The 13569-nt window shown below is 39.7% G+C and overlaps 1 protein-coding gene across 1 annotated transcript in view; it reads right to left on the bottom strand.

Moving 5' to 3' along the window:
- fam102ab (family with sequence similarity 102 member Ab) overlaps positions 1–5935 on the bottom strand; it is a 35876-nt gene extending 29941 nt beyond the window's left edge. The window contains exons 1-2 of the mRNA XM_039780729.1: positions 5656–5935; positions 5003–5288 (exon numbers count right to left, since the gene is read on the bottom strand). Of these exons, the coding sequence (XP_039636663.1) occupies positions 5003–5175 (173 nt within the window). The 5' untranslated portion in view covers positions 5176–5288; positions 5656–5935. The remainder of the gene's footprint in view (positions 1–5002; positions 5289–5655) is intronic.
- Between the last annotated feature and the right edge of the window lie 7634 nt (positions 5936–13569).

Genomic DNA, 13569 nt, shown 5'->3' on the forward strand with positions numbered 1-13569 from the left:
CTCTTTTATACTGGCAAACTAGACACTGTGAGCTACTTAATGTAGGTTAAATCAGTACTGTCATGACAAAGAAAAGAAGAACCTTGCAGGCTTTTGAGAAAGTACACTGTGAAGGATACTATTGATATAATTAGTCACTTGGTGTGTTACGCTGTGGGGCTGGAGCTCTTTACTGAACCTCTCTCAGCTGTTGTTTGTCCATTGTGCAACAGTGCCTGATGTCGTAGGCAAAGCCTGTGCTCTATTAAAAGTATAGGAGAGGAATTTTTCCAAGTGTTGCTGCTATCAGTGCATCTATGACTTTGCTGTTGGCAGCAAATGGAGAGTATCATGGCTCATTAAGTACATTAAAGAAAGAGTGGAAAGATTTTATCATTTCTTATCTGTTGCGTTTGTCTTTAAAACATTGCCTTAAAGCTGTAGTATTTACGTTATAGTATAGTTTTGGTCTTAAAAGATATTTAGTCAACGATTTTTATCGTGGTTTTTATGCTTTTTCATGCTAAATGACTTATTTCCAAGAATTTTTTGAGCACATCTCTGGTAAACACAATATTTAAAGTGGTGCTTTTGCCTATATTTTTTGTGGAGAAACTAAGTTTTACAGAACTGTTGATTGAATCAACTAATCGTTTAGCCGATAAAACCATGAGTGAAACAAGCCTTTATTTGATAATCTGTCATCTTTATATGTTAAATTTAATCTGTCAGTTCGCTTTTTTCATCTGTGTTATTAACATGACATGCTTCCACAAAAGAAAGTCTACGGAAGAAGATTAGAGCCACATGTGAAACATTTATTTAAGTTCTCAGCTTAAAGTCTGAGTTTAAAGTCATTCTCTGACATCTGACTTTAAAAACAGAACTCAAATACATTTTCACATTGGCCCTAATCCTCTTAAAAGTCACCCATTAGCAGTGGAAGAGATGTATATTATATATGCCTGAAGAAGTAAGAAATACATCTTCAACTGCATGGTTACACCTTGAACAATTACTTGCACAATAAACAAATTCCTCAAGGCATTCAAATACAAACAACTCCTATTATTGTGTGTAACAATTTTTTTTTTTTTTAAATAGTGTGAAATCTTCAGTATTTGTTAGGCCATGTGGGAGGAGGTACTTAGATACATCCAAAACCATGAGGCATTGAAGCAAGAAAGGCTTGGTGACAGAAAGCTTGTTGCTGACCAAAAACATTGTAAAGGAATACTGCACAGATCACTGTTAGCACTACCTCCAACAAGCATTTAGTGAGCAATGGTCTTTATATAATGTTAAATACAAACAAGTCCTAAAGACATACAGAAGTGAAATGGCTTATTCTTGTCCACTTTCCATTTTGATTAGTGGATTATGTTCTTGGTTGGAATGTTGAATAACATATTTTTCAGTAAACCATAGCAGTAGGCAGGGCTCGACAGTAACGGTGGCCTCTGGTTGCCCCCTTTGGCAACCACCTGTTCAATCAAACCTACAAAACTGGAAAATCTTTTTTCAGAAGACGGCAATATTCTATTTGGTTGTCTCCATAAAGTTTAAACACTACTACGTTAGTGCGCAACACAATATTTCAGCTGTTGTGCGACCGTTGTGCGACCGCTGTCCACACGCACGTTTGCCGTGAAAAAAAAAAAGGCAACACATTTTTCTGTTCATGTTAACGGCGCATTGTTAAAATCTGGTTTCGGTGCCTCCTTACCGTGCCACTTCAATGTCTGCGATGCTCTCTGATGCTCCGAAACAGACGTAGAGGCAACAGAAGCATCGCTGCATGTCACGCTAGTAAACACTAATAACACGTTACACTTGGCAGCAGGTAACGTTAGCCTAGCGTTAGCTACAGTAGTAACTGGATTAAACACGGTTAAAATGCTGACAGTTAAACGGTGTAAAGGTGTGACTGTATTTCACTGTAGAGGATTCCAACACCAGGACGTCCAACCGTGATGCCGCTAAAGCTATGAGCTAAAATACACAAACTGGCACTTGGTCACTGCTGTTGTCACAGCAACAACACAGACGGGACTAAATGTTGGGTTTACTTAAAACTGGTAAACCTCGTGGTGCATTCAAAGTTATTCTAAAATATAGAATACCCTTTTCTCATGTTTTTGCCGTTTAACAGCAATTTACTGGTGAAAGAAGTAATTGTTAAAAGTTATTATTACATTTTCAATTATCATTTAAATTCCCCCCTTTTATGTGCTGATCCGAAAATTTATCCGATCCGTGACTCAAAACAGTGATCCGAACTGTGAGTTTTGTGATATGTTGCACCCTTATTTGAGAGGGATGGGAAATTACTGTATATTGCAAACCATTCTCTCATTGTTTCATAATTACAATGTGTGGTATAGTTACATAAGAAATTAATTGCTCCAAATAAAGGCAGTTTCAAACATGGCAACCGTATTGTCAATTTCGGCAACCAAAAGCCGATGCCTGGTTGCCAAGCCAGCAACCACTTTAAAAAGTTAGCATTAAGCCCTGGTAGCTCAGGTTTGTGTACAGTGTTTCTGACTACGCTGCACCCAGAGGGCTCCTCACATCTACATTCTTCTTGGATCAAATGAACCTATTCCCATATACAATAACACATTTATTCACTGCACATTCTTCGAGCCATTTGTTAGGTAACTGTCAGCCAAAAATACCTGGTGTTCACTGAGTTATTTGCATGCAAGCAAATGGGCTGCTTGCCTGTTTGTTTATGCACTGCCCTACAGACCCAGTTATCTGTCTGAACTTTTGATTCCATACAGGAACCTCCTGGCCACTCCTGTGTCCAGGTTAAAGGCTACAATTGACAGGACTTCTCATTCAAGTCCATTCTAAAATCTTTTTACATTTCATCCATATGTTGCCTTATGTTATTTTATTCTGTATGTCTCACCATCAGCTGAGTGTACTGTTTTTTTAGCAATTCAATTCATTGTTCTATATTACAACTGATTATTTCTTCCCTTGCTTTGCGAAGTGCGATTATAAGTAAGGATTACTATTAAAATGACCGTAACAGTGTTTATTGCATGTTCTGGCCAATTTACTACAAGTCACATACATTACATTAATGTTAACTTATTTCCCAGACAGGTTTCCATTAATTTCACTGTGATATGAAAATTTGCCTTTTTGGGTAATACACTGAATCTTCTTTAAAGGATTAGTTCACCACTTTTGGAATAATGCTGTTTTAGTTTCTTTTCAAGGGTTTTCTTTCTCCGTAAAATGAAGCTGCCTTCAGGTACAGTAGGAAACGTTGAGTTCTCTAAACGATTTGACGAAAAACTGTTACTGTGAAATATAAAGTCTACTTGTGCTACATTCGGGGGGTTAAAGAAAACAACAGGACGTCGCACCACCCTGTGGCGATTGCTTTTTTTTTTTTATCTCACTATAAACTCAAAAAAAATCTTAAAAGGTCACTAAACTTAAACAGCTTTTTCACAAAAACTGTAAAAGATATCAAAACACTGAGCACACCCCGAATACCTGAATATTTTGTGAACAGTTTAAAGTTTGAATCACGTCTGTGAAAGAATGTAGGAGGAGATACATTTTGAAGCAGAAGAGGATTTGAAGGATTTGAAGCCTGCTCTCATTGACTTCAATGTTAAGTGTTAAAAAGCTTAATATTTTAAAAAGTATAAATAGTAGAAAAGAAGTCCCATCATTAGCTGAAAGAGCTGAATATTTTAAAAGTTGAATGGTTTTAATAGCTGAAAGTATGCAGAAGTTACGCTGAGCCCAAAAATGTACTGAAGAAAAAAAATGGCTGACACAAATAACAATAGTTGGAATGCTGTTGAACAGCATTCCCACTAATTAGTGGTCATTTTCATGCCTATCTATCTCAGGTAAGAACATTTCGTCTCTGCAAGATGGTTTTAAAAGAATGACAACCAAGGGAGAAAAAAAACACGTTGAAAAATCCTAAACATGATGGTATGCTCTAAATGGGTTAAAACATGCAAAACCTTGGTGTGGTCCGTAGGCATGTCTATTATTCTTGGAACCTGCAGACCTGTCATGACACTTCCCCACAGCTTACTCATATTGAGCCACAAATGTATTAGCCCTTGTGTTGTCTTCCCGTCAACCTTGAAAGAAAACACATTTTTTTCGACGTTTGTTTTTGCTTTTTCCAACGTTTTAAATTGTTACATTTTTCTTCTACACATTTTCAGCACTTATTTCTACGTCCCATATTTTCTGATATCAAACAAAAATTGAAAACGGGTCAATTTGACCCGAAGTCAACACAAGGGTTAAAGTGAATCTTACTGAAGTCAGGCCAGTGCAAACAGAATTCCATATTTAAAAAGTTGGATTTAGAAAATACAACAGCAACCTGTGTTTTTTTAGACACATTGTCGTAGTTACTTGAGACAATCGACAGACCTCATCGCATTGGATTGCTTTTATTAGAACAACTTTCTTCCAAAGATAGAGTCCCTATGTTTTTGTAGTATAAGTTAAGCGACCCAGCAGAGGTCTAGACGTTAAGAGAAGCTGGACAGTTTGAATCCTAGCAGGAGAGTGAATGATATTTGCTCCCTCAACAACTTTGCCCAGGAGCCCTTGAGCAAACCACTTAACCTCAACATACTGTGAGGCTCAAAGAGGTGCAGCAGAAGTGCTGGGCAGCTCCCAGTGCGAATGTATGCCAGGGTGGAGCTGAGAAACAGCACAAAGGCAAATTTCCCCGGAAACATGGGGTGAAATAACACTGTGGTATACTACAAGAACAAGACATGCAGTTTCATACCAGTTTTATGGCTGTAACCACCCCTTATCTGAGGTGGAACACTTAACAACAGAGGGCAACTCTAGAGTGTCAACAATAGAAATGGGAAAACAAGTACATTTAACATCTGTGAAAGAAAGGTCAGTAAGTGTTCGAGTGGAAGGAGATTAACCACAAGTGTCGATTGCATGCAATAGTGGTTTTAGTGGGTTACAACAAGGAAGTGGCAAGTTGTTCCAAATAGCCTACCTGGATGACGAAACGGCAAAGTCCCCACCGTCAATCAGCCGGATCTTGCAGAAAAGCACTCCATTAACAAAAGGCACTGCTGTAAGCTCCTCCAATGTAAAGTGCACTTGAAACTTGAACTTCTTCTTTTTGATCAAAAAAGACATTGTTCCCAGCTGCTGGAGTGTGCTCATGGTATGATGAACACCAATGAATGGAAACAGAACAGAAATATACTCTCTTTGGCTTTAAAGTGGGCGATCCTTCTTTGCTTCAATGTCAGCCATCTCTAAAGAACTGTTTAGACCTGGAATTGAAAGGAATACACTTGTTGAAGTTATACATGAAGATGAACACGGTTTCATTCGCAACTGCGTGTTACGTTTTTTGCAGCAATGACAGATGTAGAAATCATGTGGTCCGTATATTTCTCTATCCCCCAGTTGCAGATAGAGCCTAAGGCAACACCTCCTACATACTGTTACAGTTTTGATTCATGAATTTGGTGTTTTATAATCGTTTTAGATACAAAAATAAATCGTTTGCTTGTCTTTTCTCTAAGGTTGGTAACATTTACAAACTCTCTCAGTGCACATAGCTGCCACGCAAACACCGAAACCACCACTCGGCGGCTCACTAGAATAATCTTTCGTATAAGCTTTCACAAACTTTACCGTTTTGTCGGTCTGATGCTCCTCATACTTGTCAAACAGTACAACTGTGTACCGCTGCAGATAACTGAAGTCTGGGTTCTTGGCAGTTTTGTCGGTTTCAGTGCATCTTCACCAACCTTTCCCTCCCCAGTAGAGAGTTCAACAACAGTCAGTCAGAGCGGCTCCGTGAACGTCTCAGATCTCATGGGGCCAGTTAGGGACCGTCCACAAAGTCTGAGCAGAGGTGTGTAAAAGCGGGATTTATGGTTCTGCTGGGACTCTACGCAGAGCTTTCGCCGCCCTCTTTAAGAGAACAGCAGAGCCGGCATACAGTAGGCTACATGTATCCTGGGGAGTGTGTGGTAGAGCGAGTGAGAGAGTGACAGGTATTATATTGCCTTCCATTTATTTATTTTTCTAAGCTTTCATCATGAATAAAGACATCAACCAATCACATTGTCTTGTTTACTTATTTGGATCATAACACAACAGGAGGCTGCTGTCCGAAACTTTCAAACTTTATTGGGCTACTTTCAACCTTGACAAAGGCAGCGTTTACCAGAGACACATTCTGACTTTATTCTCAGAATTCTGACTTTATTCTCAGAATTCTGACTTTATTCTCAGAATTCTGACTTTAAACTCAGAACTCTAATAATTTTTTTTCACATGTTGCCTTTATCCTCTTCCGTATAACTGAGCTGGACACATAGCGACTTTTATAAACATCTTTCTCTACTGCACAGGTGCCGGCGACTGCCAGTACATTAGTCCTTATTTTTAGGTACATAAAATGTGTTACACACAGAACGCTGTCACGCAGAGATAAGTTAAGTCCTCTGGCCACATACAGACAATCATCAATTCAAAGGCTTATTGTTAGTTGTAGTGGGTGACCAACTATCCAATAAGCTATTAAACAAGCTACCAAGTCGCACGTTATAATCACTACCATAGCGAACTCATGGAGAAAGGCATCGCTTATCATCATTTTTGTGTTGGGGTAGTTACTCAAAAAAAAGTAATAGATTACACATTACTAGTTACTTTATAAAAAAGTAATGCCTTACTTTAATATATTACTCACTGCTGAAAGTAATTAGTTACACTACTAGTTGCATTACTTTTGGATTACTCTGTAACATCACCTGAGATGCACCATAACTTACTTGCCAAGTGGAGCTCAGCGTAAATTCTGCCTGGAAGACTTCTAAACTCAATCACATTTCTCTCTCTTCTAAACTGAACTGTAGAGGCGTTCCCTTGTATCTAACCAATCAGAAGTGGCCTTGAATTTCACGAGCCAATCACAGCATGACATCTCTGTATTAAACCTGTCTCTCTGCTGCTCAGTTGTCATTTCAGGCTAAGAGCACTAACCCTCCTCCTCCCCTTGCTCCTCCGGTCTTCCTTGTGCACGGTTCCTGGTTCCTCCTCCGTCAGGACCGCATCGGCTCCTCGGTTCGGTATTCGGATTCCTCACACTACCATCGGTGTCTAGACTCCATCGGGGGATCGGCTTCTGGCTTTCTAATCCCCTAAATACTGTATATATATTATTTCATAATGATGGAGTCTAATCTCCAAAGACTGTACATGTCATATCATGCATCTGTCCAACAAATCTTTGCATATCTGCAACAAAGTCTCCCCTGATTGAAATAACAATATAAAGTTAAATCTCATGTATGCCCAGATCAAAATAACCCTTATTATAATGAGGGCATACACAAGATCTCTCTTTTATGCTCTTTAATACCACAAAGCTGACAACAAAGTTGTGAACATCACCACAAAATTTGTCAAGAATTACTGGCGGTCGTCAGCTCTTCATTATCTGTATTTTGCCCAGTATGTGTATGAAAAGACGAAACAGGCAACATTTCCTCCACTATCTATGCTTATCTTTCTCTGCTTGGTTTACCTGCTGTTGAAAATCAATTATTGGCTGCTTGGCAGGTGTCGGCAACATGCAACATGGCTTTTCATCAGCGTCTCAGGGTTCGGGGGACTTTAGCAACTAGCTTTGATTGGATGTTGTGTTCGTGGCGGTGGAGAGGTGTCTGTGGCCTGGGCACAATTAGCACTTTACAATCAAGTTATTGTCCTTTCACTGCAACTAATTTGAAGTAATGGGCATACCTCCACCCCTCAAAAGACGTCCTAAGCAGTGGCTCTGACATTTTTGTTTCGTCTACTTGGACGAGTGTTATGTTTTTTCTCTCGTGGCACAAACAGGCACGAAAACAGATGTTTGATTTGTTATATTCTCCTCACGTTATACAGATAGTTGAAGAACCAGTAACGCAAGTAACGCGATAATTAATTGATAAGTAACTGTAATGTGATTACTGAGTTATCAACAGTAATGCGTTACATTACTGCATTACAGACAAATGTAATCTAATTATAGCAACACTGGTCATGACTAATTTATTAATGACTCGGCATCATCTGTATTGGAGAAAAGAATCACTTCATCCGATGTTTAAAGTGAATAAAATAGCCTTGCCAGCTACTGACACAATTTAAACTTTTTTCTCTCCCACAAGTCCCCACTTCTATGTGAAAAGGCCCTGACACACCAAGCCGATGGCCAGGAACTAGAGGCGACTAAGGCCGACTGTGGCAGCATACAGTCAAGGGAGAAGCCCATAGAGAGTCCATGAAAGCATTGGAACAAAATATTACAGCAACGTTTTGCTCCTGCTCCTACACTCATGGACAGCTCCTACTCACGCTCTCCGTCTCTGCAAGATTCGGAATGATTGAGATTTCTCTTGGCACAGTTACCAGAAGACTTACAAATTTCAGACAGGTTGCTCACATCACATCTACGTCGGCAAGCTCAGTTTGAGACTGCGTAGTACGCTCAGCCATCACAGGAAAAGTGCTTCTAATTGACTTCACTGGTCTCCGTCGAAGTCTATGGCGTCGCTGTGTCCATTTCTTTCACGGTCTATGGGCAGAAGCGAACAGAGCCTACGGTCACTCTGCTTTACTACCCGCCGGGAAAACCGATGACACCAGGAGATGGTTAACCATCTCCCAGGCTGTCGTCCGATCTCTCTGCAAAGAATTCTCTCTACGGTGGGAGCGGAGTGGAGGGACCAAACTCGAACGGCCCGCTGCTGGCTAGTTGGCTAACTTTAGCTTGCTAATTCCGGCCACCAAACATGCCTTAATCCTATACTGGTTACAGAAAATTAGCCAAACAAAATTGTCACTCATCTTGCAATAGCAATGTGCTTTCCTACGAATTGACAACAGTGTGTGAATGAAACATTAAGATGTTACGTTAACTGTTACATTTTACTCATTTTGAGGCTGGCTGGCTAGTATGCTAGCTTGCTTGCATGCAGACCATGGATGTATTAAGAGAATGGTGCAGACAGTGCAAAGAGGGAGGTCTATTATGGTTTTTATATTAAATTTCACGGTATAGTATATGGTATTAGTTTATTAACGTTAGTTTATTTTGTAATGTGTAGATATGTAGATCTTTTAAAGCAACCACAAAGCGCATTTCCTCTTCGGTCCCGCTACAGGTTGGAAGCAGAATTGTCCATTACCGCTGTCATTCAAACTACAGATCCGCTACCCAATCTGGCAAACCGGTAGAGGGCCGCAAAGCGAATGCAGAAGTGCCGAGTTACGAGTTGATGAACCACTGAAACAATTTTGGAAACATTATTTTAAGTTACAAAAGAATCTTTGGTGTTGCTTTAAAATACATGTTATTGTTGAAATAAATATACCAACCTTTTACAGCCTATGATACCAACACAAGTACCTATGTAGGCTATATCTCGTACGTTTGCCATATTATGGTGCAAAAATAGTTATTCCAATTGTTCAAACCTATGTGTTTTTTAGAAGGAACATTCAAACTTAATTTTTGGCCAGTTTTGACAGCTCTTACATGTATTGGATTGATGAGATGAGATGAAAAATGAAAAGAGCCTTCTGTGTGCTGTTTGTTTGCTTTCCTCACTTACCCTGACACGTTTTCAAGATGAAAGCCAAAAAAAGGCCGACGCAACAGTCGCCTTGGTGTAAAGCGTGATTTATGGTTCTGCGGAGGCTTCATGCAGAGGTTTGTATTGTTTTACTACTTACACAATTATTTTAAGTTTTATCATTACGTTATTTATGATACACAGCATAGTTTTAATGATATTTTTAGGGGGAACATCCCTTAGATGGGGTGGGTCCCGATCCCTGACCCCCCCGCGATTTCTGCCTATGTACTCACCATCTTGAATATATATTTCATCCCTTTGTGCAATATTCACTCTGTGTGCAATAGTCAGTGTTTTTAAATATGCCTTAAATATATAAATAATATTGTTTTATTGGTTCGTATATTTAGGTCCGAGCAACGACAAAGTTGGTCAGTAAAGGTCCTATTGAAATCGCTATGTTCATTATTGTTTTTAACCAAAATGAATTGCACTTGAGGGGCTAAAATGCTCAGCTTAATCAAATTTGCACACAAAGCAGAAGAGGCAGAAATTAAATCTGACATGAGTTTTAAGGCTTGGGTGTGGCAAATTGGCCCCCAAAAAGTCCCCAAATTTCAACAAAGTAGCCCTCCTAGATGTATATGTGGTAGTCCCATGTATCATGTCCAGACAAAAAAAGCCTCTTGGAGTCATCCCCTAAACCCAACAAAAGCTCAGCCATATTCATTTTACTGTGCCATTTTTGGACATTTTATACCATTTCTAAGCATTTTTTTTTTTTAAAACATACAGTACTCTTCCTAGAGATTTAACCCAATTTATTATTATGCTATATGTTCCTTACATTTACTACTTTCCGTTTTTCTTAAATGGAGCCTCCCAGCATACACTTTTGACACGTTTGTACTTGTATAACCGGTGTGACAATAAACATCTTGAATCTTCAAATGACCACCAGAGCGGTATTTTTTTCGAGACCCTAGCCAGAGACTCTAAGAAGGCCTGATACCTACAATGCCTGCAAATAGTCAAAAACATCCAAAGATTGGACAGTAAATTAAACATGGCTGATTTACTGTTGCATTTAGGGTATAGCTCCAAGAGGCGTTTTTGTTATCTGGACATGATTCATATACCTACCAAATTTCATACATCTAGGTGAAACATACTGTGAGGGCTACTTCTTTGACATTTTGTAGGGGGGCTATACTAAAGCATGACACCCATAAAATATCAAAAATGTTACCGGTGTGCAAATTTTCACATTTCAACGCACTTTTAGCCCCTGTAAAAATCAATTAATTTGCAAAACAATATTTAAAGCTGCAAGCACTGATGACCAGGCCCTCGCACCCTCCCGCATATCGGGGGTGCTGGCGGGACACTGGTTGATGCATCTGTGCATTTACGTGCAAGTTAATAATAATAATAATAATAATAATTCATTTTATTTATGGGTGCCTTTAACGTCACTCAGCAGTAATTAAAAACAAGAACACAGACATAAAAACAAAAACAAAAACAGCAATATATGAGAAGTGAGAATGGCGTGGCCAAAAGGAATATGCTAATCTGTTTTGAGCTGTGATTTGAAGGTGTCCAGAAGGGTGTGTGTGTGTGTGTGTAGGTGTGCAGAAAGGTACGGAGGTGCAAGGTTGTGGAGAGCCTTGAAAGTAAGAAGGAGAATCTTATAGTCGATGCGATATTTGATAGGGAGCCAGTGGAGTTGTTGAAGGACAGGGGTGATGTGATCTATGGAGGGAGTTGTGGTGATGGTCCGGGCAGTTCTGGACCATTTGGAGTTTATGGAGAAGTTTGAGAGGTAGACCAGAGAGGAGAGTGTAATCTTTGTGGGAGGTCATTGTCTGCCGCCATCCTTGACGGATCGACTAGTCTGACATTATTTCCTGAGTGGAGTGTGTGGCACTGGAAATTACTTATTGAAACAATGGTACCACTTCCTCTGTCCACTATGTGGCACTGGAAAACACACTAATTATATGTCATGTTGCTGTGTATCATGCGTAGACCAGACAATGTAAATTTCATCTAAATTGGATGAACTTTGTTCCCCAAGGTTGACGTCTTGTTGTCAGTAGGCGGTGCCATGACTATGCCTTAATATGGCTGTGTAAATGTTTTCAGGCCAGGACTCTTATCCAGCATGAGAGATTGGATTACATAAAATTCAAGTTACAACAGCTTCCTGTCTCATAGCAGGGACCGTTGGACCTCTGGCACATTTATGCTTGGGCCCTTATAATAATCCTATCAGTTTCAATAAGGCCTTCGCTGACCGATGTTGTTGGAGCTCGGGCTCTAATGATTTACTACTGTCAAACCGAAAAACTGAAAATAAATCAAACTTAAGTAACAGGAATGTATTTAGGTTGTTATCAGTAGTAACAGAAATCGACCCTATAAGAGAATCCCAGATATTTACTGTGGACATCCAAGTCACTTAAAGGGTAACTTCAGTTTTTTTTTAATCAACCTATTTTCCTATGTTTTTGTGTCCAAGTGACTGATGGGAACAATAATCTTTGAAATTGGTCCAGTATTAAGCGAGGCCGCTGCTGAAACGAGCTACAATGTAAGTTAATTCGACCTTAAAGGGGTGATAGAATGCAAAACTGATATTACCTTGTCATAGTTGCATAATGACAGTTTAGTGGGTAACTAGGACATACATAGAACCTCTAAATCCCATTGACACCTCTTTTCTCTGCAAATCTCACTATTTGAAACTGCCTCTGAAAACGGGCGAATCTCAACGAGCCCCATAGTTGACGTCAACTATTGCGGCTCCTCCTCATTTGGCTCTAGTCTTTCTCTTTGTCACGCCCCAACATTTGCATAGGCTACACAACTGACCTGAGATCAGTTAGTCTTCTGAATCTAGGTCGTGCAGATCTCAGAAATTGTATACATTGTTCATCTGCTATTTTACCATTAAATTCACTTCTCAGACTTTTTTATGCGAGAAATCAACTATGTAGAGGTCAAATATGGGCCGTTTTACGAATATTGAAGTCTAATTGCAAATTTTGTCCGACTGTGTGTCGGAGTTCAGAGGCCGGTGCTGCCTGTGTTGCTGCCTCGCCGCCCGGCCTGCCTTCCTTCACAGACCCCGGCCTGCTGTGAGGTAGATGGAGCTCAGTCACGGCTGGCAGCCCACAGCACTCCATACCCGCGCAAAGTCACCGTTTTGGGCTAATGGACTACAAAACGCCGCTGTTCTGACAGAGCTCCAGGGCCTGCAACTCCCCTCTTCCTGCTAGCTAAATGCCCGGTATATGCGAGTGAAAGCGCGGTCAGCGAGCTTGTTACGCCATTATTGTAAAAAAATAAATTTAAATAAATTGATTGATAAATAAAATTATCAACATGCCATCTTGGTTCATCTTTCCACTGTTCCAACAATCACCACTCTGGTTTGGTTGAAATAAACCCTTAATTTAACCATTTACATGTAGAAATTTGTTGGCTCTACACATGCTACAAGTATTGTTTATTTAAAAAGGTCCAGTGTGTAACGTGTTTAGTTCATTATAAAAATCTGTGTTGGCCGTTCACAAACTTGTCCTTTTTCATGAATATTTACCACCACCATCAATTCCAAGATAGGAGAAATTCCTACACATTGGACCTTTAAATGGAGTCTGGTGGGTTTGGCGATAGCGATTTCTGAGCCGTTTCTGGTTAAACAAAAAGTATCTTACTCTTTATCAAAAAGCTATATCTATGTAGGGAACCTTTTCATAATGTTGTCAGACACTTAGAATAACAATCTGAGCCTGTCAGTGGTTACATTGCAGCTTGGTTCGCTGCTGCCAGTGTTCTGGCTCAATATTGGACCAATTTCAAAGATTAGTGTTCACTTAGACACTAGTGCATGGGGTAATAAGGTCCAATGTGAAAGAAAACAAGTATATGACTGTAAAGTAAAATAATTTCACATAACACACAT

This window comes from Perca fluviatilis, chromosome 17 (genome assembly GCF_010015445.1).
Source record: "Perca fluviatilis chromosome 17, GENO_Pfluv_1.0, whole genome shotgun sequence".
In the NCBI taxonomy this organism is placed as follows: Eukaryota; Metazoa; Chordata; class Actinopteri; order Perciformes; family Percidae; genus Perca; species Perca fluviatilis.